The sequence below is a fragment of the Aplidium turbinatum genome, chromosome 1, assembly GCF_918807975.1.
Source record: "Aplidium turbinatum chromosome 1, kaAplTurb1.1, whole genome shotgun sequence".
Taxonomy (NCBI): Eukaryota; Metazoa; Chordata; class Ascidiacea; order Aplousobranchia; family Polyclinidae; genus Aplidium; species Aplidium turbinatum.
Genome location: NC_137472.1, coordinates 42,569,845 through 42,597,571, shown reverse-complemented (window position 1 = coordinate 42,597,571; position 27,727 = coordinate 42,569,845). Strand labels below are relative to the sequence as shown.

Sequence of the window (27,727 nt, the reverse complement as noted above, 5' to 3'; positions counted from 1 at the left end):
GAATCGGACTCACCGAATAGTAGCAGACCCCATAGAACAACATGCCATTATTGTAACATTAGTCAAGACCTAGACAGCAATTTCAGGCAATTAAACCCAACCAAATAGAAGCCAATCAATGCTCTTCTTGAATGCAAATGAAGCGACGATTCACAGTTTTCATGTTTGGAGCCGAAAATGTGTATATTCTGCCTGTTATAGTGGAAACTGTCCAAAATCATCTGGATTGAAGAAATTCAGGACCAGGCACAGTGCTTCCACGCTGGAATCTTTGTTGAGTATTTCTCACTGGCACCAGTTCCTCAGCTTTTATATAGAAGAAAGTTACACTTGTTACAGCTTCAGAGCAGTATTGATAGGCAGCTGCAGCAGTCAAAATTTGGTTAGCAGTTGGTCTGTCTAGACTTTCGTTACCCAGCTTCCTTTTTACTACTCCATCAATCCCGTCACATGGAGATTTACCATGATTTGTGGCAAAAAATGACCACTTTTGAACAAAGATTCCAGCGTGGAAGCACTGTGCCTGGTACTCGTGGATACCATTACTTTAGGTCAAGTTGTATTGGTTCTTTCAGTTTTAAGCGCGTATCAGATGATTCACAATTCGCTAGCAGCCTAGCACACATTGTTTCTTCGATGCAGCCCCAATGATAAACATCCAAGATGTAAGTGTCATGTCTTATGTAGCATGTGTTTATGACGGACAGTGGTGGGTTGGGCTTGCTGAAATTGTGGACAAAGAAAAGAATGATGTTCTGGTCAATTTTATGCATCCTTGTGGCCCCTCTCCATCTTTCGATAAGTGTTACGTATGCACATTTCATGATTTTGGACAGTTTCCACTATAACAGGCAGAATATACATATTTTCGGCTGCAAACATGGAAACTGTGAATCGTCGCTTCATTTGCATTCAAGAAGAGCATTGATTGGCTTTTATTAGGTTGGGTTTGATTGCCTGAAATTGCTGTCTAGGTCTTGACTAATGTTATAATAATGGCATGTTGTTCTATGTGTCCAAGTGTACAACAACCTTTGTTCATTTATGTTGTATTTATATTTTTGCTTCCTCTCACAGAGCTTAGTTACTGTACAATACATGCTAGAAACCGTGGTTTGCAGTTTATTCGCATGCATGACAAGTGACAACCCGTGTTCAATTGCATAGTAATTCATGCTGCTTGTCACATGTTTAGCTACATGGTAGAAACCGTGGTTGTCGGTTTATTTACATGCATGGCGGCCCTTGTTCAATTGTGTTTTTATTCATTCCGATTGTTGCCCCTCACATGTTGTAATGGCTCTGCAGTGAGCATATTTTGTCCAGTGTCACATAATGTTAAATGCAAAATGGGATGCACTAGTTATGCATGCAAAACTATAGGTTTGTTGAATCCTTTTTAATTGTATTTTATTGCAGAAAGTCACTTAAAACTATCTTTAATGTTTCGTACACTTCTTGGCACTAATAATCTTACAATGATGTATGTATGTAATTTTACAATGATCAGTGCAGACAAAGCCTATATACTGTATTCCAATTCAGAAATGATAGCAGAAGTGTATAGACTTGTAGTTATATCGTCAGAATGGTGTGACTTTATTTTTTAATGTACTTTCTTTCTCAGATTGTTATGTATTTCTTAGATTGTTGCATATAACTCACTTTACTATTAAGACTGTCGCTGTTCTTTAATGTAACTTCTGACAAATTAAAGTAACACAATTGTACTGTGCACACTGCACACTGTCCTACCAGTAGCAGCGAGACATGTTTGGAAAATGATATAATTATTTCCCACATCGGACAAACTCATTACATCCTTTCGATGTATTAAACTCCTTCATCTTTATGTCTTGACTCCTTCACTTTGTGTAATAATGTATTATACTACTATGCTTTGCTTGACATACAGTGGCGTAGTAAGAGGGGGGGGAGGGGCGGACCACCCAGTATGGGCTGATGAATTGTTAGTGATTAAAGTAGAATTATTAGAATAGGAGTCAGTTATCTACGTCAATATTAGCATTGAGAAGAAAGCTTGACTACAGTTCTGCTCATAAAATAGTTGTAATACAAGTAGTGGTAATGAAATCTAAAGTCTTATCCCAAAATTCCAAAAAAAAATAAAATCCAATGTTTTTGACTATTTTAAAAATTCTGCATTTTTGTGCACAATTTTTATTATGAGGTTGTGAATTGTAAGTGATTTAAAAGATATTTTTGGAATATAACATCTATGCTAATAATAATAATCAAAAAAATTTTGAAAAAAATGTGTGGCCGCATGGCGAAATCGGCCATGCTATCGAAGCACTACAAATGTTTATATCACAAAAAGTATAACTCCTAGCTCATTTTAACCTTCATTTTTGGAAAGCCCATCCCTGAAATTGGGGGGATAGATACCAATTTTATGAAGATTGGGCAACTAGGTCCCAAGATATGAGCATTTTTATGCGGCTCACTAAAAAAATCGCCACCTGGTGGTTAAACATTAAAATAGCGATAAAACAAAAACCGCTCGACCAATTTTGACAAAATTTGTGCCAAATAACTCAGAATTTCAAGCATTTTAAACTGTGAAAAAATGGGACAATTATAAATTTTATGGTTCCATGGCCTGGATGAATTATAATGAAATGACCCATTAGCGATTAATTAGCACTGGACTAAGGTAGCCCATGACGTGCTTTCTGCATACGAAAACAGCTTGTATTAAGATAGGGTTAACTGTCAAAAAATATTTAAAATTGGTTTGAGTTGCTTAATGTAGCGTTTACACTCAGTGATGAGCTGTAAACAGAGACACCATTTATTTCATCAGTGCAGTCAATGAACAACTTCTTATTATACCATACCATATAAAGTAATACTGCATGGTGATTTTTTATCTTTGGACAGGAATTTTTTTAATTTTCTAAAATAAATATATAAAGAGTCTGAACTGACTGCAACAAAAAGCCTATTTTGGTTTTGCCAAGAAAAAAGGATGAGAACCTCTTAAGAAGAAGATGTACGGAAGTTTCAAACTTTCAATGGGTCTGAATGACATCTATTAAATTCATTGACTAGTAAATTATATTGGACAATTTGCTTTCAAGTGGCCCTTTTTTATTTTACACTTCTACTGTGTATAATATATGTTATTTTTTACAAAGTTGCCCTTTGACAAGCGATCAAAGTACAAGTCATGTTCATAAGTAATTATTGTGCCGACATTTTTCTTATTTTAAAATTGATTTGCTCCTCCGTTATCTCAAAGAGCAAAGGGGTCCGATATGTAGAAAAGTTTTTGAGGACAACTACTCTAGTGTATATATATCCAACAACAAAAAGCTGAAAACTAAACTGCCTCAGGGGTCTGCAATTTTTAGCTTTGTAAACAAGGTTATTTTCTTATCTTTATCAAGATCTGATTGTTAATACAAAGCTACTTGCAAGGCAATGACATGACCATGTTATGTATGATATTTATAGACAGTAATGAAGGTGACCCAGTCAAAATGTTATCAATTTTATATCTGTATATATATTTTAACTATTGTACTACATCAAATAAGGTTACTATTCACTTAACACCTTAACAGGCTGTTTCACCCTTGTTGAGGTCATCAGAAGGTTTTTATTCAAATAGAAAAAATAAATAAACTTTTTAACTATTGCTACAGATTCCACGGGACAAGTTTACTTCTTCTAAGTATTTGAACAGATTTAAAATCTCTTCTTAATGCTTTTCCCATCTTGATATAATGTATTATTCATTAACTCTAATCTCTAAACTCGATATTCATTATCAGAATAAACTATTGTTGTAGGTGCTAGCTGATTGTCCAAAAGCTCGACGAGAGGTAGATTTACACTGGAAAGCCTCTGGATGTCCTCACATTGTCAGTATTTTGGATGTTTATGAAAATGTTTTTCGTGATAAACACTGTCTTGTTATTCTCATGGAAAGGTAAGTTAATTATCTTTAAAACAAGTGCTTTGATATGTGATATATAATGTATTTGTGTTAAAATTTGATAAACTATAGTTACATTGTACCATGCATTAGATGCTTAAGTTTATTTTTCGAAAAATTACCTGTTATCCACGGTAGTGGGAATGTCTTCAGCAGTCGAAGCTGTTCATCATTCGTGTGTTGTGTTCTATTGTGATACAATAACATGTAATTTTGACTATTTCAAAGTAGGTAACATATTAGAATTGTGTGCAGACATAGTTGTGTACTGGTAGTTTTGGAAGATTGAATCGCACTGGCGTGAGCAATAAATCGACTCTGAGCTTTGTTGTTGCTTCACAACGTACAACAAGGCAAGGTATTATTTTTCAGAATGCAAGGAGGAGAACTTTTTAATCAAATTCAAGACAGAGCAGAATCAGCGTTCACGGAAAGAGGTATATCCCTTTTCTTAATTATATTGTATTTGTTCTAAAATGCAACGAATTCCAAATTACAATGTGTCTAAGTGCAATTTGTTTCAATGTGACTATGCAATAGTACAATACAATCTGTAAGTTTTGTTTCAGGTATTCTCAGGTCGTGTTTCCCTAGATAGCAAAATGTAAAAGCACCTCATTAACGGCGGCGTTTTGTAGACATTGGACTGGTTTCTGCCACTCTTGGCAAGTGCTCAAATCGTACAAACGTTGGTTTTGCAAACCAAGCAAGTTGTTTCAAGAATCAAGATATTCGCATTTTGTTTACTGATGGCATCAATAGAACATGCAAGGCGATAGGGATTTTCACAGCTGCTGAAACTATTTTGATCATGATTATGACCTCATTTGCCTTAAATAGGACTACCCTAATGCCAAGGGAAGAACAAAGTAGACATGCGAATGATTGATATTCTATTGTTAGTGGAGCTGAATGTAAAAATGAGCCATTGGTTTACTATTTGGTGAAAAAGTTTCACCTTGGTGATCGATCGTAATTGAATTGCACGTAATGCAACGTCTTAGGTTTTAATCTGCTGCATCCTATGAAAGCAGATCGCGGGTCAAACTAAAATAAACTAACTGGGTAAAATCACATCCGTTCATTGTCTCTTTTGGAAAAACATAGCAGAAATACCTGTGTACTTCACGTAACCATCATGAAGTAGCTGACATATTACGAGATGGAAACTTGTATTCATCGTTTGCTCTGTTACATCTGGCTAAAATTTAGCGCTAAATTCTCAGCAAATGATGGCGAAACTGTCAATATTTTCAAGCGAATGGATTAAGCAATGCTCTTGTTGATAATCAAATGTCTGCTTAACGAAACGGTACGCTAGTGGGAAAACAAGAAAGCGATTTTCTAACAGTCTTAGCCTATGTGTTTGATGCATTACAAGGTTTTGATTATGCTAACCAATTATGGACAAACAAAACTTTTTAGATTCCGTACCGGTATTTCAAATTGAATTAACATGCTAATTCAATTGAATTGAACTTTAGAGAGCAATTTTTTCTTAATTGTATTAGAAATATGTTTGCATAAACTACCCTAGATATTGAATTAAAATGTAAAATAGTAGCTTTTGAAACAACTTCAGTGTGAATGAAATTTGTTTGCATAGAAAGTGCAAGTTTTGCATATGTCCTTCTGTAAACTCTTACAAATGGGCTTGCGTGAGCAAATAGTGGTTTGATAGAGTTAATATCGCGTTCTCACTTTTGGTAGCTTTGAGCAGACTTAGCCTTTCCTTAAAAAATTACCTCAGTCAAAGCATCATTACAATGTTGTCGAAAAAGTGATTGAATTGAAAGCAAGAGCACATTTTCTATCGCACAACACCAACGTTTTGTCGTAACTTTTGGAATTTTACTATAAGATATAGCTGTTCAACTCTGATCCCAGCAAGCGTTTTGATTATAGCAATCGCATAGGTCTTATAATAAAAAATAAAAAACCTGATTAACTGATAGCAATTTCGAAAGACCCAATGTTTTACATTAAAACACCGAGGTTATGAAACAGCTAGAGCAGTGTCATTTGTTGTGTGGAAATAAATCTACAGTTGTATGAAAGTTTTGTGGTTTTGCTTTTTCCAAATAGCAATAGAAGTTTTTGGTTTGATTTCTTTTTGTTAAATTTGTAATCATTCTACATTGTTTATTCATTTCCTGGTATTAGTAAACTAAAAATTGGATGCTCGAGGAAGCGTAAACATTTTAGTGCATTGCCTTAAACTGTGTGTTTGCTAGATTGAATGCTTTTGCAATCCATCCAACGATATCCCCTTTAAGCCAAACGGCGTGTAAGTTACAATTTAATTTTTGCCTCCTTTTTTGCGTATATTGAAACCGGGTCTGCTACTATTCGGCAAGTCCGATTCTGCGAGTCCAATTCGGCTAGTCCGATTCGGCGAGTGCCAGGGTTGAGAAAAACCCGGGTTTTTTTAAAAAAGCCCAACCCGCCCGGGTTTTTTTAAAAAAACCCGGGTTTTTTTGGGTTTTATTGGGTTTTTTAAAAAAGATGCAAAAAAAGGTAGATTCATGCTTATTTCACCTCAAAACTACTTTTTACGGATGAAGTGCCTTTCACTCACAGTACATGATGCTTGCATAACTCAATAAAATAATGCACTAGGGCTGTTGTTGCTTGAATGTTGCATCATCCATTAATTTCAAGATCAAGTTGGATGTTGCATCATCCACTGATTTCTATACCAAGTTGATGCTACCGTGGTAGAAATCACATCATTGCATCATTTGATTTAGATTTGAAGGCAAGGAGCATTTATGCCATCATGTTTAAATATTTTTTATCATTTATACATATATTATATATAGTATTTGACTAATGGATGAGCAATTGCGTGGCCAATGGCCATTTAGGCAAATGCTGTGAAACAGCCATGCGTTAGAATCCAGAATCTGTAATTGGTAAATAGCCTCCTAAATTGCATTTCACATCATATATACAGACTACAATAGAGTAGTAGCCTACTTTCACCAGTTTAACTATAAGGCTTTCTTGCATAAATGAGTTTTAGTGTAGTATCCACAAAGTGGCATTACTTGATTTTTGTGCACTGTACAATATCCACTGCGTTTTCAGTTTATTCTTGGAAATTTACTTCACAATCACATCCTTAAGTCCTAATTTAAAGTTTGTTTTAAGTGCCTTGTAGTTTTTTTGTTGATTTTTTTAATTTTCTATTAAAAACTGGACAAATATGATGCTCTGGGTTTTTTATGGGTTTTTTTGGGTTTTTTTAAGTGGGTTTTTTTGGGTCGGGTAAAATACCGACAACCCTGGCGAGTGCCCTATTTGGCGAGAGCCCTTTTCGGAGAGTTCCCTATTTGGCAATTTTTTGAATTTTTTTTTTAAAATTATTGGGTACCGTAGCCTAATTATCATTGCCGCTTTTACATCGTTTTAACGACGCTAAACATTAAAATAAGACCCTAACCCCCTACCCTAACACCTTACCCCTAACCCCAACCCCTAACCCTAAAACGACAATGATAATTAGGCTACGCTACGGTACCCGATAATTTAAAAAAAAATTCAAAAAATCGCCGAATAGGGAACTCGTTGAAAAGGGCTCTCGCCGAATCGGACTAGCCGAATTGGACTCGCCGAAACGGGCCATTCCGATTGTAACCACCAGCGAAGGATTGTATTGGGCTTTGCCTGGTTGGTGTGTTTTTTTTTTTAAATTGAGCAATTTCATTGCTAGCTTTCAGTTAATCTCATAAAATAGTCACTATACTATTTGAACCACCACAGAAACTTACTTTGAGTTTACCTAGTTTTGTATGTGTAAAAAAATCCCCACTTCCCATGATCAGTCCTAGCAAACTTTTCACACGAATGTTGATCTTTTTTTCAACGAAAGCAAACATACATTTTTAATTATTTGCATTATTTAAACGTTAAATTATTAAGGCGCAGCTGATAAGTGATACAATTTCCTGGCAGACTGTAGACAGTTGTGACAATCACACTGTACACATTCCATTTTGCTAAGTAACCTTTCCTGCCTTTCATCAGCAATGATATTCACAGATACATAAAAACTTTGAATGGTTTTCTGTAGTAGTGACAGTTCATTGTATGGTGTGGATATCTATTATGTGTAATAAGGCACCAAATGTATTGAATGTAAAGTCACCTGCAATGTACATCACAGAGGCTGCGTCAATCATGCGTGACATTGGAAGCGCAATAAAGTATCTCCATGACAACAATATTGCTCACCGAGATGTAAAGCCAGAAAATCTTCTCTATTCCTGCAAAGGACCCGATGCTGTTCTTAAATTAACGGATTTTGGATTCGCAAAACTCACAACGACGAACAACTCTTTAAATACGCCGTGTTATACTCCATACTACGTCGGTTAGTACAATGCTTACAAATTCATTAATATTTATATATCACACTGCCAACACTAAATCCCATCTTTATTGAAATTTGTGATTATATTTACACAGTTATGTTGATATTTATAAGTGTAACTGTTAGATTTCTGAACACACATTTTGCAATGTCCAATATCAGGTATTTACCTATGCAAAAGCATTTCTACAAACTGCAAGCCTTAAAGCAGCCTGTGGACATGGCCGCTAAGTAGTGCTTGAATGACCGCCGGTGTTACCTCCTCAGTCGGCCAATTTGGCCGCCGATTTCTTCAGCTAATTATTTAATTTTGCAATAGAATGATTGTGGATTGTGCGGAAACATTTGGTATTGTATCGAAAATATCCAGCTGCGATCACCCGCTATAAGTCTTGTTTGTAATTCCCTGCTTTTATTTTAACAAAGTGTTAATCCGAAGTGCTAATTTACATTGGCTGGCAATATTGTCGTTTTTATGTTGATTCAATGTTGTCGGAAATCGTTGTTAAAAAGGAGAACTACCCAGACAACAAAATTTTTCATTTTTACCCTGATTTAACCACTGCAAACGTAGAATCAATGTAAAAATGACGGATTTTGTTGTCTGGGAAGGTTAGTTGACATCCGAGGGGAAAACACGTCTTCAGAGTTGAGAAATGTTTCGGCTGTGGGTTAGTGACTTCACAGTTCACACCCTAAATGGTGACATCATAACGGTATAAATGGTGAGGTTTTATGAAAGGCGGTATGCAGTTGAAACAATTTAGTGTCGTTAGATGGTCCCGCAATACCGGATTACAATCCCGATAAAGCAGTTATTGCGATTCTATAGCAGGACGCCCAGACTTCAATAACACTAGTCACTAAGTGATCATTTTGGCATTGTTGCAAGTTTAATTCTATTTACTTGTGCTATCGTTATTTTGGCCTCCAAGCACGCAGATTTGGCCGCCGAGAAGAAGCTCTCGGTAGGCCACGATGGCTGCCGGACAAAAACACGAGTTTTAAGGCCTGAACTGCGAAGATTATTATTAAACAATAGATTTCGCTTTGCCGACAAGACAATTGAATTGCTATAAATCATCGGCTTTGCAAGTTTAACTTAGTTATTGTCTTGATGTTTTTTGTTTGTTTGACCTAAACTCTGTCACGATCACACATCACCAAGCAAGGGCTTCATTTAATCTTCTATTGATTCGCTTTGCCTTTAACTTTTTCATGCAATTGTCTTTACAGCTCCTGAAGTGCTTGGTCCAGAGCATTATGACAAATCATGTGATATGTGGTCTATAGGTGTCATCATGTATATTTTGTAAGTACTACAATATGCTTTAAAAATATTCACGAATACATATATGATCGTTACCTAGCCTATTGATTAATAAAATATACCGTGCTGTAGCAACTACTCTGCACCCAATAAAATACAATTTACTCGGAATGGCGCCTACCAAATCATGCGACGAAGTAGGTCAGCAGTTACTTCGCTTGGAACCACAGAACACCTACCTGCTATCACCTAAGTCTAAGCGTCTAAAGACGTGTTCTGTCTCATGGTGACCACGTTTATCCATGGCATGTCGTGTCTACTAAATTGAGTGGTTTAGTGTTGCATCTTAGTTCCTAACGTTTACTTCAAAAGACTAGCTGTTTTTCTTGACGTTTGAAACAAGGCGACTACGATTGTTGAATTTATGAAAGCTATTTCAAAATTTTATGGTATCGCAAATATAACATTAAACGTACGAAAAGTATTTTACACAAAGTAATAAACATTTACTGGTCATTGCTTTACAATTTACAGTTATCTGATGATGCTCTTGTTTGCTTGACTAGTAGTAGTACATGACTATTGACTAATGACTAGCTTCACTAAGGTTGTAGATTTCCGTTTGTGGCAGCGAAACTGTTGGGTTTTGTACAGAGTCGACAGCTTGTTCCATTTATTCAATAGCATCCTATCGGTGTCCACTTATTTAATAGCAGCTGAAACACGAGTCAAGTGTCTACCATGTCTTGACATTGTTTGTTGAATTGCCAAGCTAGGTATGAATTCGGGCATTGCTTCAATACCGTATAAATTTTTCCCCACTCGCCTATCGATTAACGAGACATTTTTTCCCTAAATAAATTTGGTAACGTCTCTGTATGACTCCATGTTATGACGTATCGCATATCAACTGGCCATGTTTGCGAATTTCGTGCTTCCGTTTTCTAAGGGGAATTCCCAAGTGACATTTCTAATCTTCCAATTAAATCGAAACTGGCTGTGGGACTTTCATCAATTTCAAACCAGTGGGATGTTTCAACAAAGACGTGTATGCCATTGTTTTGGCGGTTTTGTTCTGTCTGATTGATTCTAATTACGTCACGTCCCTTATTTTGTTTCAGAAAGTTTTTTTTAATCTGATAAGGTTTGGTTTTCTCAGAAGCGTGCAACTTTTTGTCGCAATGGGCCACAACGTGCAATTATCATGACAATCAGGTCCAATAAATCGAACAACAAATAAACACAATTTTTCATAAATAATGTATAAATTGGACACACAGTCAATTTACTCATAGAGGAAATGAATAGTGATGTATCTGATATCGTCTTTCTCTCTAGATATCTTACCAATGTCAGCTTTGACAGAAAAAGTGGCAACTGGTAACAATATTGGGCCACATAAATATATACTGCTGGCCGTAGTGTTGCATTTGTTGCAAGCCTCTGAGTTGTACCACCGTCAAGCTTGGGATAATGAGTTGCTCGTTTTCGTGATATACGATATGTCTCATCGTTCTGCTCGGTTACATTTTCACGATCTGCCATAAATCTAATCATATTTCTTCGGGTTATCACGTCGTTTGTGTTGGATTGTAAGCATCCGTGATAGCATGACACATTTCATTATACATTCACATTGATTGCAAAAAAACAAGATTTCTTTTTTCTAGGCTATGCGGCTTTCCTCCCTTTTATAGCTACCATGGCCTTGCGATATCCCCTGGTATGAAAAAACGTATCCGAAACGGGCAATACTCCTTTCCTGATCCAGAGTGGAGTGCGGTCTCTGATGAAGGTATTGATTTTCTCCGATAGCAAAAGTTCCCATTTTTCCGTCGCCATAGTGTCGTTAGACATTCAAACGATGTAAAAGTGACTTTTGCTATATTACATTTTTTCCGGTCATTTCGTCGCATGTTGTTAAATTCTTCATGATCTTCCCTCATCTATTGCTATAGTATGCACGTTCGACACATTTGCTATTTCTGCTGGCAAGTTAGCAAGCGATAGACGGCGTATTTGCAACGTTGCAAAATAAATGAAATATTTTTGAATAAAGCATAGATGAGTCAAGTAGATGTTTTTAGGTTTTAAAACAATGCCATCCTACTGTTTTCATTTTGAATAAATGGCTTCTTTTGAAAATCCTATGTACTTGTCGGTTAGTGCTGTCTCAAATCAACATGTATTTAGGAAAGTCGCTCATTCGTCAGCTCTTGAACACCGACCCAGAGAAGAGAATGAATATCGATACTTTCATGAGGAGCTCTTGGGTTTCGGTACGTAACAGTTTATTTTATTTCAAAACGTTAGAAACAAGGGTGGACTAACTTTAAATAAATGGATACTCGCACCTGATCATCGGAAAATGCTCTAAATTTGTTGCTAATCTCGTGCATGTAGCTTCCCCGTTCGGTTGTTTGGTTGCTAGTAGTAATTTTTGTAGAATTATTTAGCGCTCCAGAGTAGACAGAGTAACCGGTGTTAATTTTCCCCTTATCGATTCTTCTAGAAGTGACCGGAATTGGCTGAGGTGAATTTTTATACGTTTTCAACTACTGTAGAACAGTTATAGCCAGCAAACGTTGTCTTTTTACATCGTTTTAAAGACGGGTGATATTAAAACAATGGACAAACGACGTTGACTGAGGTAGCATTAAAGGGCATAGAATCTCGTTCCTGGACAGCACTCACCATCAAAGCAATGGACGTAGGACAAGCCACGATTCAAAGCAATAATGTATGCGACTGCGCCTTCATATGGTTGCGATTGAACCATTAGAACTGTGAGATCAGTGTATGTCTGCGATGAATACAGCTCTGTATTAAAACACACAAATTACTATTTCAACCCATCCGGTGATGGCGCTGCATATACGCAATACGCGTTTATGGTTTATCAAAATGTCAAATAGCTCTAACATAAACAAACAGCAATTACACAGAATTTTCCAGTGTGTAGTGCAGAGTAAACACGTCTTTGTTTGCTATTTAAACAGTGCACCATATACCAACACATTATATGGCGGTGGTCGTTTCAAAATTTCCGCTTTGCTCACCTGGTTTGTTTTCGTAAATTACCGATTTCTACTGCGGAAACTTGGCATTCTGGAAAGAGAAGTCACGTGCATTTTGATCCATACATACCGGCACAGCATCAAGAGTCAAGACCATCATTGCTACACAGTAATACATTATTTATCACAGCACCGTTTAGTACAGCATCATTATTTTTTGATGTTGCATTGTTTTTGTTTTTTTACTTTCCAAGGCAGTACACGTCACGTTTGTGCGTAATATATATTCACAGGAGATCGATACATAGGCGTAACTCTATCTTGTTATGATTGCAGGGCTTCAGTCACGTCCCTCAGACCCCCCTGTACTCAGCAAGGGTTTTGAAAGAAGAGCAATCGCAATGGCCGGAAGTCCAGGTGGGTTTAGTTTCGTAAGAAGTGTTCACTTTTCAGCATGTTCACTTTTCAGCATGTTTTACAGTGAGGACTGAGGATGGTGCCACAACTAAGTACTAGAAACTGGTTCTGACTTCTGACTGTTTTCTTGTTTCTACTACCCCGATGGAGTTTTGGGTTTCCATTTACACTATTGGACCATTACAATGTTTTGCTTTTGATGATAAAAATCTGCAGCATTTCTCAGAATCTGTATTCTGCTGATAGTGGTAATCCGTGTGCGTGTATAACTGTATATATGTAATCATAAAATTTCCAAGCTTCCGCCAATGATGTCATTGCTGAACAGAAATATAGAAATTTTTCATTTTTGACCCGAACATGCAGTGACGTCTGCAGGCAAGGCAACTTATAGCATGGCGCTCCGACATGTGAAAGCGATGAATTAACTTGGTTCACATATGATTCAGGGTGTGACAGCACATTTGGTTTCAGTTTTCCAATCAACACGTTCATCACACATTATTACAAATTTGTCTCGAACTGGTCTCTCCATGTGCAATCTATTGCTCCTTCTGCTTATTTCTCAATTGTTGCATTATGTTGTTTTTTCTTGCAACTTTCCTATGTTTGATTTCAGCTGGTTTCGGGTGTTTGTAAACTTTGCTTTGTACTCTGTTACGATTTATCAAGCTACTGATGCGAAGGTTACGCATTAGAGCACACAACACTAATCAATATGACACGTAAGCCATCCATGAGCTGTTATAGCGTGATCTTCCGCCTTGCCGCATAAAACGATCATTCCGAGGCATTTTATTCAATGTTTTCAAACTCAAGTTTCTATGGGGCCGTATAAAAAACTTTGGTTAGCGCAAAAACCGCTCTATAATAAATTATAAAATTTTAATAATGAAAAAAATGATCGGAATCGGCGTTGCAGATACTTTTTTTTCCTGAATAATTAGCCAGACAAGTTCCACAACAACAAAGTCTTCGATAGTTTGAACTCACCAGGACACTCCGACACTCCAATCTAAACGCTATTTTGGAAATGTTTATCAACGAACAATGATCTTTGTACGATAGCCTAACAGGCATGTGCATTGTGCAACCTTTATTACTCGCTGGCCAAATATGAAACTTTAAATGATATCGCGGGCCGCAGCAATATTCTTTAGAAGAAAGTTTGGTATCATTTTCTAATAAAGCATAGAAGCCCAAGTTTACAGGTAAACCGCAAGGTTGGCAACACTGCGCTGTACACTTCTAAGTGCTAAACTTGCATTGTAAGATTGCAAGGCAGAGTTACTATATCACCAAGCTTCAGCGCAACATTTACACAGTTCACGAAGATTTGCATTTGTTTTGGTGTGAAGATATGGTGCTATTCACAACGTTTTGACGATTTATCCCTCGCCTCCTTCAACCTGATTCTACCGCCAATGCTGGAAACAATGAGGTATAACTTGAAATGGGTAGTATACAGTATACACTTTCGGTGTTATCCTAAGTATCACGCGTATCGGCGTCCGCCAAAACAACATAGTGGGCCGCACTGTGGACTGCGGGCCGCCGGTTGCACATGTCTAGCCTACAGATTTGTTTTTCTTCTTTTTGCTTACGAGGCAGCAATTCAGGCAACATCTCCCAATTGTTGCAACCAGTGCAATGTCTTCATATCAGGGTCTATGGGATCCACATGTTCTGCAGGTCGAAACAGACTTGTCTCTATAAAAGAAAAAAAAAGTTGAAATATTTGCTTCCAAAGATGACAAAACTTTTTGTAGCTTTCTGGTGAAAGAGATGAGTAAAATTTCGCAATTCCTACTTGTAAATGTTCTTGTGTAAATAGTGCCACGTTGAAGTTTCACAAATTTCATTTGCAGTTCTTCTACATATCGTCAATTGTTACAGCAAACAGTGTTGCAACAAATTGGGCTTGTGGATGGTATCTTACTGTGTGCAAAGTGCATACGAAGCTGTTTAAGTAAATTTAGCAACAGGCCTATACATGTTCATTTAATCTTTCAAAGTATCCCTCGTTGATGATTCTGATCTAGAGATCCACTTCGAGCAGGTTTTTGTTGTGCTCGGCTGAACAGATTCTTAGATACTTTCAACGTCAGATTGTTCAGAATCCAGCATTGTACACTCACAGGTTCTGCTCAATTGAATTTGTTTTTTGCTTGCCTGGGTTTGAACAGTTGTGATTAGCCCGTTTGAACAGATTATATTCTTTTCAGTCAATAATACGCCGTGGATAAAATGGCTTCACGTTCTATCTTCTTCTTGCATGTAGCTAACACATTGAAAGTGCTTGTGATGTTGTCAATTGAACTAAGGGGGGAGGGGTAATCGGCCCTTATTCTCAAATCCAACTTTTGCCTTGGTTTTAGAATACAACAGGACATTCTAAGACCTCTGAAAAAAAGAAAACTGAACTTTTGGTCCTAGCTAAAGTTGAAATTAAAATTAACCCCCCCCCCCCCTTAATTGAACAACTATTTCACCCCGTGCTTCGTGCTTGCCAGCTGCAAATCGGTATTATTTACACTGAAAACCTTGAATCGTTTTTAACATCCGCAAACATTGAGTAAATATAATAAAGGCTGGGGTATACGTCAAGACCATATTTGTTCCTGATTGATAAAGCCATCTGTTGTAAAGTAAATTTGTTTGTTCTTATCCTGTGTGGCTGGTGTTTATAGTTTCATAAAGTCAACTCATTTTTGGACAATCTCGTCATGAACGTTTTTGTAAAGTGACCAAAGCAAGTTTGTTTCCGTCAGGAAATTGAATTCTCAGCCTGTTATTTGGCAAACGCGGTTCACATAACTTAGACAGAAACCTTCCTTCCACTAACTTCCCCTAATTCATCAGCGGTTTTGAACTCGCTCAAGCGTTACAGAATTTTGCAGTACCTGCCAACCGTAGATTTTATATTTTGTTATGCGATGAAAAATAAAACTATAAAATCTGACCTACTGTAAGTACAAAAACGAACCTATTCGTTATTGCGCTATCCAAAAGGGATGGCAAAAAAAGGCAAAATCAGCTAATTTGAAATAAACTCCTGTCCCGAACATTCACAATAAAATAATATTTGCAGTGTTGCAATAGCGCCAATCTTCACCCTACATGCATCACATGGAGGTTTATTTTATTTACTTTACAATGGCTAAGCAAACTATCGCGTTCATCGTGCGGGTGGATTGAACGCATCTTCACCCGGTCAGTTTTACGTTGATTCAACGTCTACAGACGTAGACATTGAATCACTGTAAAAATGATCGAGTTTGCTATCTGGGCCTTGGGATTGAAGTGGTTTTGTTTGCTTACCGTAATTTTGATTTGAAATGATTCGCCAGTGGTGCGGACTAATGTTGGAATTAATAAATTTTCCAGTTCAGCAGCAAGCATGCGCAGAATGTAGAAACATCTCAATGCTAACGAATACAAACCGGATGCTTGTTCCAAATAAGGAAGCTTGCAAATGTCATGACATGAATTTTTGCCCAAAAAACATGATATTTAACAAAATTTGTATTGGTGTGTGATGTGGTCTCTATTTCACTCTCTATCTAACTTATATTATAAAATCTGCTCTCTTTTCACCTTCAGTACTAAATCGACGCCTTTAAAGCTAATTGTAGTCCAATACCAAACTCTAAGTGGTGCTCTTTTTTTTTTATATAATCGAAACAATGAAATATTGGCACTGATTTAAATGGTTGATGTTATTGATGCCAAACTTTACGACGATGACTGAATCTAGTTGAGCGATATTTCCAGTAAACTCATTAATACCGATTACCGAAGCAGGAAACCTGAAGAGCATAGCGCGCTGATTGGTAACGTCAGTGCACATGTCAGCTGATGCAATATTATGCTCTTTTCGAAAAGATTCTGTGTCGTGTCGTATTTCTATCGCACGATTCCCAAATTGTTTGCTACAATCGGATTTTGAAGTGTTTAAAATGCATTTCAAATTTGTAATGTCAACTATGTTATTTATTATTTGACCTTTCAAGCGAATGTTCATTCCTTAACTTGTCAGATCTCGTTGCGTTGTTTTCCGGCGATTCTCTGATCACAGTCTTTCGTTGAATAGCCATGCTCGTGTTACTCTGCAGTACTAGAACTGAATCGGATTGACAATCAGACTAGCGCCTGTTTAAGTAGAGCTGGAGTGGCCACAGCAGCGAGTAATGGCCACAATCACAGTTAATGGTAAGGGATGGTGACACTGTATGTTGTGTGGACAAGAGAGTTCGTTCAAGCCATGACAACATTGTTAGTTGCCTTTCACATATACTTATCTGGTAGACTAGATATTACCCACATTATGTACCACAAAAGACAGGTCTCGTATCGTATACGAGATACAGTGAAGATTCTCCATTACAAAAATATCAATATTAGATGTCTGTGGAAATCTTATTTGTTTTGGCAAAATTTATTCACTGCCTTGTTTAGATTAAACAATCGTGACACCTGCTGAAAGAAACTTATCTTTTACGTGTACAACGTATTGACGCACGCAAGTTTTATTATTTTCGTCAAAAATTACAACACAATGCTTCAATGTCACGCGCATGTCCCGTTGCTTGTGCTGGCCTGTCGGTTATCAGTGTGTGGATTATTACTGAAGCTTACGTCACGTCTATACGACGTATACGTATGTCATGAATGAAGAACTAAGTTTCAAAGTTTTCTTTTGAAACTTATTTCTGGCAGTTTCGTATAGCCTACTCGTTTTGGCTTTCACCCATTGACGTAGGTATTCACGCAGATGGGCAGTGTTGAGTTTTCACATCCACCGTCTAGTATTTTTACATCTTCGTGTACAGAGCCACATGTCTCTCCGGCAAGCTATCAATGTCAACATCCCAATCACGAAATCCGTCCGTGTTTACACTGATGTAATGTACTGTATTTGGAACATTAGTATGCTGGCTCTGGTTGCCATGTGTTGGGGTTTCTTTTCGGCCTCCAAACTGTTTGTTTATTCTTTCAGCTTGCCATTTGGAACACGTGCATATTTTCACCAATTCAGTTTTCTTTTATTGTTGTTGTGTCTACAGGACGAGATGGCGAATGCGCTGGCGACGATGCGAGTCGACTACGACCAAGTAACCCCCATTAAAAATCTGGAATCCGCCAACAATAAGTTGCTTCAAAAGCGAAAGAAACGTGGCAAATCGATCGAAGCTGACAAGTGAAGCAGCAATTGGTTTTCTCATCAGCAACAACTCGTGCCTGTATCTTCCCCACTAACCGCGCAGTCAGAGCTCTCACAAACTTAACCTCTTTGGGTAACTGAAATGCCTGCTTCGTTGAATCAGCTACAAATTATTTTCGAAAAAAAAGGGTTTTCTTGGCATCTCATGCTTTTGATTGCAAAACATTTGCACCTTTAGTCTGATGGCTGTGGTATATTGTGCTTTTGAAATATCAGATCGTTAACTTTGAGTGATTCTAACCAGTCTTGTAAAGTTGCCGCTTTCGTTTCGTTTCAACGTTAAACAATATGAGAACGGCAACTTTTTCTTGCTGGAAAGATCGCAGTTCATAATTAGTGTAGTGATCTCAAAAGCATATGAGCATACCATTTCACATTTTGAAACATCGTTACGATGATTACAACGTAGATTAAACGTTTTATGATGTAAATTTGGCTTTGATGTGACGTCACCGACGTGTTTACGACTATCTGGTTTCTCTGTGACGTAACAAATACTGTTTGGTTGTTTTGGTGGTGAAGACAGTGTTTGTTTGAAATCATTCGCTTGTATATCTATTGTTTTAAAACTTGTCTACATTTTTTATTCTTTTGATTTGCTTCCCCCCTATCTTTTATCTCCGTCTTCACTTAGGCCATGCAGCAAGTCTTCAAATTAAAAATGGAAACTTTTTCTGCGCTTTGAATTCACTTTTAGTTTAGTTTTCTTATTAACGTAAACAATAAATAGACATACCTCAGCAACAACACTACATTTAACAATTAACATTATAAAAACAAAAAACAATAAGCGAACGTATTCGGCTAGTCATACAGCCCCTTTCAAGCCTATCAGAAATTTTTTTTTTAAAAGAATTACTAAAGAATCAGTATCACTACAAAAATATGGTCAAATCTAAACCGTTGAGAATCTGTTTCCTAATTTTTCAGTTATCATTTTGTGTGAGCTAGTGAAGCAGTTTCTTTAATATTTCTTTAAAAAAGTGTTTTCGTATAGGCTTGAAAAGGGCTGTATGACCAGCCGAAAACGTTCGCTTGTTGTTTTTATAATGTTAAATGTAGTGTTGTTCCTGAGTTACGTCTGTTTATGGTTTAAAAAGTTACCCTCTAATTTCTACCCAAATTGTAACATAGACATTAGACAAGTCCAACAACAAGGCTTTCGATAATATATAAAAGCTTTAAAAAAGATGTGTACTCACGTGATGGGATGTTGATAGTCCAAGAATTCGGAGACTTCTGAAGATAATTTTTTTTATTGAATTGGCACTTCCAAGACTTGATGAAATTGCTCCAACTACGCAACTATCAAACGTGTGATAGTGATTCAGCAATCATGTCAATACATTCCTTATGTAGCTTTGCTGTCCTACTGACGTTAAACGATAGATTTTACAAAACCGAACACGCTTCAGCTGCATGATTGTTCCGATAAAGTTGACCATTCTTGATCAAGCATTCTGAGTCGTTTGTGTAATTCTTGGCCTAATTTGCCCTGATCCAGTGTAACCACAGACAGCAAAATAAGTTATTTTTGCATTGATTCAACGCATGCAAATGTTGGATCAATGTGAAATGACTGATTTTGCTGTCTGGGGCACTTTGTCGTCGGTTAGCGACTATCAAGAGTTATTGTATCTGTTCATTGTGGAATTTAATCTTGTTCACCTTTAACAAGTTGCGTATATTGTCTTTGTCACATTATAGCGAAACTGAAGGTGCGTTTGCACACATCGAACTTTGAATTGTTTTTTTTTTCATATTCTAAACAGTTTGCAGAAACCCAGACAGCAAAATCCGTTATTTTTACATTGATTCATCGCTTGCAAACGTTGAATCAATGTAAAAATCACCGACTTTGCTGGCTGGGAAGCAACCAACAACTAAATGAACAGGTATTGTCAGTTTTTAATATGGATGTAAACATACTTTTAAGTCCCTGCTTTATGTTTTTCGTGAAATTAATGTAAAGGTGTGATTTTGACCACATGTTGTTTCAGCACGAAATACAGTTCACGCATTCCCTTCAGAAAGCTCGTTTTCTCGCAATTTGTAAGCAAAAGTTTAAAAAATATTTCTGTAATTGTTTAGTGTTTACACGTCTCTGACGTAAATCGTTATGTTATAATGGAAATAAAATATGAAGACATGCTCCTAGGAAATTTATGCTTGGCAAAGTCACCGAAGAAACTTTGACACCACCAGTGAAGCTGGCAATGCTGATGGGTTGGTGATTTCCTCAGTATGTATTTGTTGTGATTTCTGTAAACATTCGAAATCCAATTACGTTTGTTTTATTTTGGTCTGTTACTGGTCGGAGATTTCACGTGTCTAACCAATTGCGATATTGCCAAGTTCTATTTACTGGCCAGGAATGCAACAAAATTGATTATTATGCACGGTTTAGAAAGCTCTTTATTAACTTTCAGAACTTAGGAAATTCTGTTTGGATGCTTGAAGCTGATATAGAGGCTTGAAGCTCTCACCCTAACGCGATGAGTCTCATGATAGCGATTGAACTTGATGGTCAACGATATTCTCTGCATTTTGTTGCGATGCTTCTGATTGGGCGATTCCGTGTTTTTACTAATCATTCCCATTTTTACAATTCTATTTTAGCCTTTTCATCACTTACGTCACTATAACTACGTATCTTACAAAGAGTGTATTGGTTTTCTTTTCTTTGTGGCGCTGGCTTGCAGAACAATAAGGTTATGCGTTGGCAAACTTTTTTTTATCGAATTATCATGTAAATAAAGTAATGTGGCGATTTCTGCCCAAATATAGGAACCACAAGCTTGAGGTAGTTGATGATATTTTTACGAACTGTACTTAGATTTCCTTCCAGCAAGTCAGTCCTTTTTACGTTGTTCCAACGTCTGCTGACATAGGATCGAAAACTGAACTAAACCAAACAGAACCTGAACAAAGTTTTTTTTTGTGAGATAATACCAAGTTATTCACGTTGAAATATCGCGCATAAAGCAACATTTTCCGTGTTCTTGTATTTCGGTGTGTAGCCTAATTTCGTTTTCAATTCGTTGAGTCTAGTCTAATAAATAAATAAGTTGCACTATTTGACTATGACTATTTGTTGTGTTGGCTTCGACCAATGTCGGAACATCAATGTTATCACGGACAGGGGGGGGGGCAGGCGGGGCAGCTGCCCCCCAATGTTTTGGGCATCATCTTTTTAATTTTTTTTTTTATTAGTCCATATTAATATTATTTTTTCAATATTTGGATCCCAACCTCAAGTAAGTCAACTCAAGTTACAAGGGGGGGGGGGGATGACTAAATTGTACAGTAGATAAAAATATTTTCTACAGAAGCAAAGATATAGACTTTTTAAAGTTTTAACTAACGTCACATTGATGTAGAAAAATAACAACCTGTTAAATTTTTGATACCTCACACTCCCATGACTTCTTCCGCGCGCATTTTGGCATTGGTTGCTTGCAGTGATTCTTTCACTTAAACAAAACGTTTTGTTTCAGCAGTTTTGAGTTGTTCGATTCTTAAGTTGTAAAGGAGACTCAATTTCTCCAATATTTATCATTTATGTTTCTTCTTTAATCTCAGCAGAGTATAAAACTTGTAAAAGTTTTTCATCCATACGACGACGTCATGAATGAAATTATATCTCAAATCGGCGTAATGACGTGACATCATCTAAACATTTTACCGAATAATAAATTAACAAATTCTATCGTCAAAAGTGGTTTGGTGGTGGTAAATATTACGTAATGAAAAAAATGTGATAAGGTTGGAAGACATTACGTCATGTATTTTCAATACAAATTGAAGTAAATTTATTCTTTTGTTCATAGTCGTAATCCACCTTCAAAGCGGTACTACAAAGAACAATTTTCGATAAGGGGGGCATCAAGAATAAGTCGACATGACTTTTAACCCTTAGAAGGTTGGGCTCCTGGAGTCTTGCTCAGTTTGGGGGGGGGGCTGTCAATTCTTCTTATGCTTTAGGAGTGATATCTCTGTTATTTTGGCACGGCTTCAAAATTTGGGATTCACTTTGTAAAATTATTCACGCTGAGCATATACGAAAATTAAAACTATGTGAATTTTAGAACTGCTCATGTACGTTGAAATGTTGAGGTCACTTATCAGTGTTATTTGTAGCATGAGTTTGCACATTATTTTTTGGTAGAGTAATGAAGAACGTGCATAGTAATGTTGTGATTAATTTTTTTTTACATTATTTTACATACAGCCAATGCCCTTCACGCTGTGAAACAGTTAGGATTAACGAGACATGGGCCAAATTAATTACTTTCATCCAGCTGGTGGGAAAATGTTTCACAATAGAATATGAAATATTTCAGAGGATGTGCTGAGAAATGCCTTATATCTTTCAATTTATAACCTTTATTCGCTCAAAATTTCAGCTCAATAGAGGTGAATAAAAGTTAGGAAAAGTCAAGAAATCTCGTAGTCGCAGCCTCAGTGGTTTTAGAGATACAACTGTTGATACAAAAAAGTTTAATTGACAGCCCCCGCCCCCCCGGTACCCGGTCATTTGGTCGACAGGACGTTTGGTCGACAGGACGTTAGGTCGACAGAACGATTTATTTTAGGGTTAGTTAACTAACCATAACCCTAGTCTAACCCTGACTCTAACCCTAAAATAAATCGTTCTGTCGACCTAACGTCCTGTCGACCAAACGTCCTATGTTTGGTCAAAGGGTTTGCATTGAGTCAACAGATCTATGCCTTAAGGTTTACGTCAGCTCCGGAGATCAGTAAAATATAAGGTTGTCATCTTCGGTGCAACAAGACCATTGATTGATTGGTTTAGTGAGGATTCGTAGTCCCATTGCTTTCATTTTGAGTGATCATACTGATTTTTAATTTATTCCTACAAGACGCTACGTAATGAAAAAATATATAACTAAGGTTGGAAGACATTACGTCATGTATTTTCAATTCAAAATGAAGTTTAAAATTTATTCTTTTGTTCATAGTCGTAATCCTCCTTCAAAGCGGTAATACAAAGAACAATTTTCGATAAGGGGGGCATCAAGAATATGTCGACATGACTTTTAAGGTTTACGTCAGCTCCGGAGATCAGTAAAATATAAGGTTCTTGTTATCGTGATTGTAAGCCGCGGGAAATTTTTTCTCTAAAAAACAGATTCCTGGGAAGCTAAACATTTTTTCCAGACCTGGTATAAAACAAGAGAAATTAAATAATATACCACTGTCTTGCACCAGTAGCGTAGCCAACGGAGGGAGGGTTCGGGGGTTTCAACCTGTCAAATTGAATTTACGGATGTTAATAGCCTACATTGTTTACAAGAAAAGTTTTAGCCTGTGATGTAATTTATCGTCAAACTGTGCAAGGATGCAAGCCATCTGCAACTGCTGAGATCGCTTGTTCGATCTAGATCAGGGGTTCTTAACCTTTTTTCCCTTATTACCCATTTCTGTCCAGATCAAAGTCCCATTACCCAAAATCTAATTTTATCTATTTTACCATATTAAAAATATAAAACAGCGTTATTCAGCAAAAACAACATTTAACGTAAAGAACGGCATCAATAGTTTCAGTGAGACATTTGCGCTGTTTTTGTGTACAATCGATGCAATATTGGGTGCGATTTTGGATACTGCACAAAGCAAATCTGACTTCAGATCTAACAGCTTGTTTCGAAGTTTTGACTTCAAAGCAACAACACTTGAAAATGCTGATTCACAGAGATAAGTGGAATGAAACATAGTCAACAATGTTAGTGGTTTTGCACAACTTTTGGATATGCTTATTGCTTTCCCCATCATTCCCCAGAATTTTCTCAAGCTTTCATCTTCAAAAGAATATAGCTCGCTCGTCTCAACACTAACTCTAAATGTACACTTAGCTATATAAACTACTTCAAACAACTGCTAACAGCAACGCAGCCATCAAGCTTGCTCATAAAACAACTGTAACTGAACTGATTATACAAGAAAAATCTTACTAATATGTCACAAAAATGAAATACATAAAACCGGCAACAAAAATGATGCGAAAAATAAATCACTATGACGAAAGAATTCTAAAAATGATAAAATATCACTGTGCTTGTTTGGTTGTTTTGAACGGACTCAAAACATAAAAAAAGCATAAGTAATAAAGCAACTTTACCACTTACAGAGCTCTGTGACATTGTTTGTTACATCTATAATTCTAAATATTCTGGTTCAGCTGATTACCCACCTGCTATCCTGAAATTACCCACATGTGGGTAATTACCCATAGGTTAAGAACCACTGATCTAGATTAACATCTAAACAGCTATTCGTTATACAAAACTTGAATATATCAGAAATAGCCTAAAGTAACTTCATTGTCTCAAAGCTTTTTGTTTGACACTCATCAAGATATATGACCTCTATGACGTTACATTTTCTAAACTTTGGGTTGACTTTAAAGCATAAAAGTTAGTGACTTACCGGAATAAGATCGTTTTTTGAATCACCCAAGGAGAAAATTGATAAATAATAAAACTGTAATAATCTCACAAAAAAAAGCAATCAACCTATGTCTCTAAGACAAAGTTTGACTAATTTTAAACAAAACTGCATTAAAAGAGCGAATTTTGCCAATACCAAACATTTAAATATCTCAGTCTGGAATTAGCAACAAGAAAACATAGAGACTTAGCTTTATTTCCGAAAAATGCCGAAGAAAACATGATCTTATCCTTTTACTATGTCACCGGACAGCACCATTTTACAGAAATATTCATACCCACAATTTTGTTAAAAATGCTCTCAGAATGCACCAAACTGAATGTAATTTTTCAAAATTTTAACAAAACACCCCCCGTTTCAAAGTTTTTGACTACGCTACTGTCTTGCACTGTCAATATTTTGCCCCCTCATTGTTGAAGGTCTGGCGGCGCCACTGATCACAGATAGGTTACGATTTTCTGTTTGGTTTTAATCGGGTTACAGCTCCAATGTTGCCTACTGTTGGCTATACGTATACAGTATAGTAGTGTTTCATTTTTTTTACGATTTTTGAAATCAAAAATGTTTGGAGTCTCTTATCAGATAGGATTTTGGTCACATACAGCCGATTCAAATTTTTTTTCGATTGGACAACTTTTAGAGGGTGCGCAGCCCCCCAAAGTTTGAAAACTTGAAGCGTTGGAAAACTCGCAGGAAGTATTCGATATCTCGGTAACGGGAGGAGATAGTTAGTCGTGTAATGCGTCAACTTGTGCTGAATGGCCAACTTTCTCTCTGCGCTTAATGACTTACATTTTACTACCCTATCTATAACGGAAAAAACTTAATTGCAATAAACTATTTTTTTCGTATTTTTGATGTTTTCCCAGTTCTACAGAAGCAATACGCTTTCCAGTAACCACAATTAATGATAGCAAGTTATAAAAGCAACAAACAGGTGGTACTGGTATGGCATAGGTAGGGCTGGATTTCAGCTGGAAGCTCGATTAAAAAGTTGATTTGTCCAGAACGGCGTTCCGGAAGCTCAAATATTTTATGCTTTTATTATGCTTTGCCCTGTAGCGTTAAGATGGTGTTTGTAATTTGTATCATTCATTTGATCTGTTATTGTGCTACCTTGAGGTAGCTTGACTGTCTTAGCACCACATCCTGAGTCCTGACGTTTACACTCCGATATTTTATTAATCCACCTTATTACGTCACAATTAGTTTTTTCTGTATTTTTCCACTTTTATTAGCCTACTAACTGTTTCCCGTTGCTTAGCACCACTCTTAGTAGCCTATGCCTTGCCCTATACAGAATAGCCTTGTATGTCTGAGCAGTCGTGGTGTCAATTGCAGAAATAGCCGCCAATCAGTTCCCGCATCTTCTATCGTCACTTCGGAAATTCCATCCAAGATCGCTTGTTGAATTCAACAGACTCGTCATTAACGCCTGTAAAATACTTGATCCACTACTTGGCCAGAGGACACAGCAATGACCAATGACACACGGAGAAAACGAAATCATTGAAGTGGCAAAGAGATTGCGCTTAGATGAACGCGAAGCTGTGAGGGGACTTGGTAAACATGTAACTACGAAAAAAAGATCCCAGAGTTCAAAATTTGATTACGTCACTAAAATCCATTCCAATTTCATCGAGCGAGTGTGAGCGCGGATTTTCTCAAATGAACCTCATACTGACATCTGACCGTGCTTCTCTACACACTGTAACTGTTTATACGAATGGCCGGCCCTCCACTGAGAAAGTTGAGACCGGAATTCGCCAAAGGTCTTGTGGTTTTGAATACGATAAATGAATGTCTTGAAAACGTGTGGAACTTGTAATTTTTTTTGTTATTGTTTTACTAAAATACGAATATTTGAATCTTACCATCTATTTATAGACTATGATAGTGTAACGTTACTGGGATTGCCGGTTGAATGCTTCTGACTAAGAGTGGCTGACAACGACACTAGATTGTTGGTATCAGAAAGTACATCTTGTATTACGCCACGTGTGAAGCGATCAAGGGGGATTCAGAAACGTCACTGACTTCTCTTGGTGAGAGCGTACCAGTCTGTTTTACCACACCAATCTGTTTTATAGGCGAAATCAGTCACCCTTGGCGAGTGCTGCCAGACGCAATGCTAATTAATTAAAACTTGAAACAGTTGAGAGTACGGTAGGCTAAGCAATTGAATTAAGATAACTGCACTGGCTGGTGACGAATATAAGACAGCAGTCGGTACATACGTTGGCCCCAGTCAAAACGACATTGATACGTAGGAGAGATGTCGTGAATGACGAAAACAGTAAGTTATGATTGAGGGTTAGAAACTGAAATTGAATACTGGGGCGCAACTGTGAAATCAGCCATGAGAGAAAACAAAAAAATTTACAAGCGTTTTTAGAGAAAAAAATTAAGCATGTATACAAACAGGTAAGCGTCCATGGCTGTCCATGTCCTGCCTCCGAAGAGATAGGACCTGACACCCATGGAAGCACACTAGAAAGGTAAAAAAAAAAGGTATGTAGCCTAACGGTGCGCGAGACAGGATGTTCTAAAGTCATACTATTAGTTCGAGTATTTTGATGAGGACGAGACAGCAGTTGATGTGGAAGTTCGATGATATATGATGAGCACGACAGCAGGTGGTAAGCAGTTGAGTTAGTAGTCCATTGATGGATGACGAGCACGGCAGCTGTTGAGTTGTGAGTCCGTTGATATGGGACGAATATGACACGAAGGAGGCCAGCTTGTATAATTGCAAGCTGTGTGACATGCAGCCATTGCATGTCGAAAGTGGTGCAAATAGCGGCACTGGTTTGGTTGACGTCGCGGTGTGCTTCTGACGTGGAGAAAGCTTGAAACGTCGCGGTGTGCTTCTGACGCAGAGAAGGCTTGAGTGATGAACGATGCAGCAATTGCACGTCGAAGGTGTGTCGCAGGAAGTAGCGGCAGACATGGGGTTTACCATGTTGGTTGCGTCGCCGGCTGTGGATAG

General features: G+C 37.2%; 1 protein-coding gene across 1 annotated transcript in view; it reads left to right on the top strand.

The window, feature by feature from the left end:
* Nucleotides 1–21,348, top strand: part of LOC145780122 (MAP kinase-activated protein kinase 2-like) — a 28,234-nt gene extending 6,886 nt beyond the window's left edge. The window contains exons 2-9 of the mRNA XM_082591834.1: nt 3,819–3,958; nt 4,337–4,401; nt 8,133–8,339; nt 9,576–9,651; nt 11,280–11,404; nt 11,803–11,888; nt 12,963–13,043; nt 18,110–21,348. Of these exons, the coding sequence (XP_082447960.1) occupies nt 3,819–3,958; nt 4,337–4,401; nt 8,133–8,339; nt 9,576–9,651; nt 11,280–11,404; nt 11,803–11,888; nt 12,963–13,043; nt 18,110–18,247 (918 nt within the window). The 3' untranslated portion in view covers nt 18,248–21,348. The remainder of the gene's footprint in view (nt 1–3,818; nt 3,959–4,336; nt 4,402–8,132; nt 8,340–9,575; nt 9,652–11,279; nt 11,405–11,802; nt 11,889–12,962; nt 13,044–18,109) is intronic.
* The last annotated feature ends 6,379 nt before the right edge of the window (nt 21,349–27,727 follow it).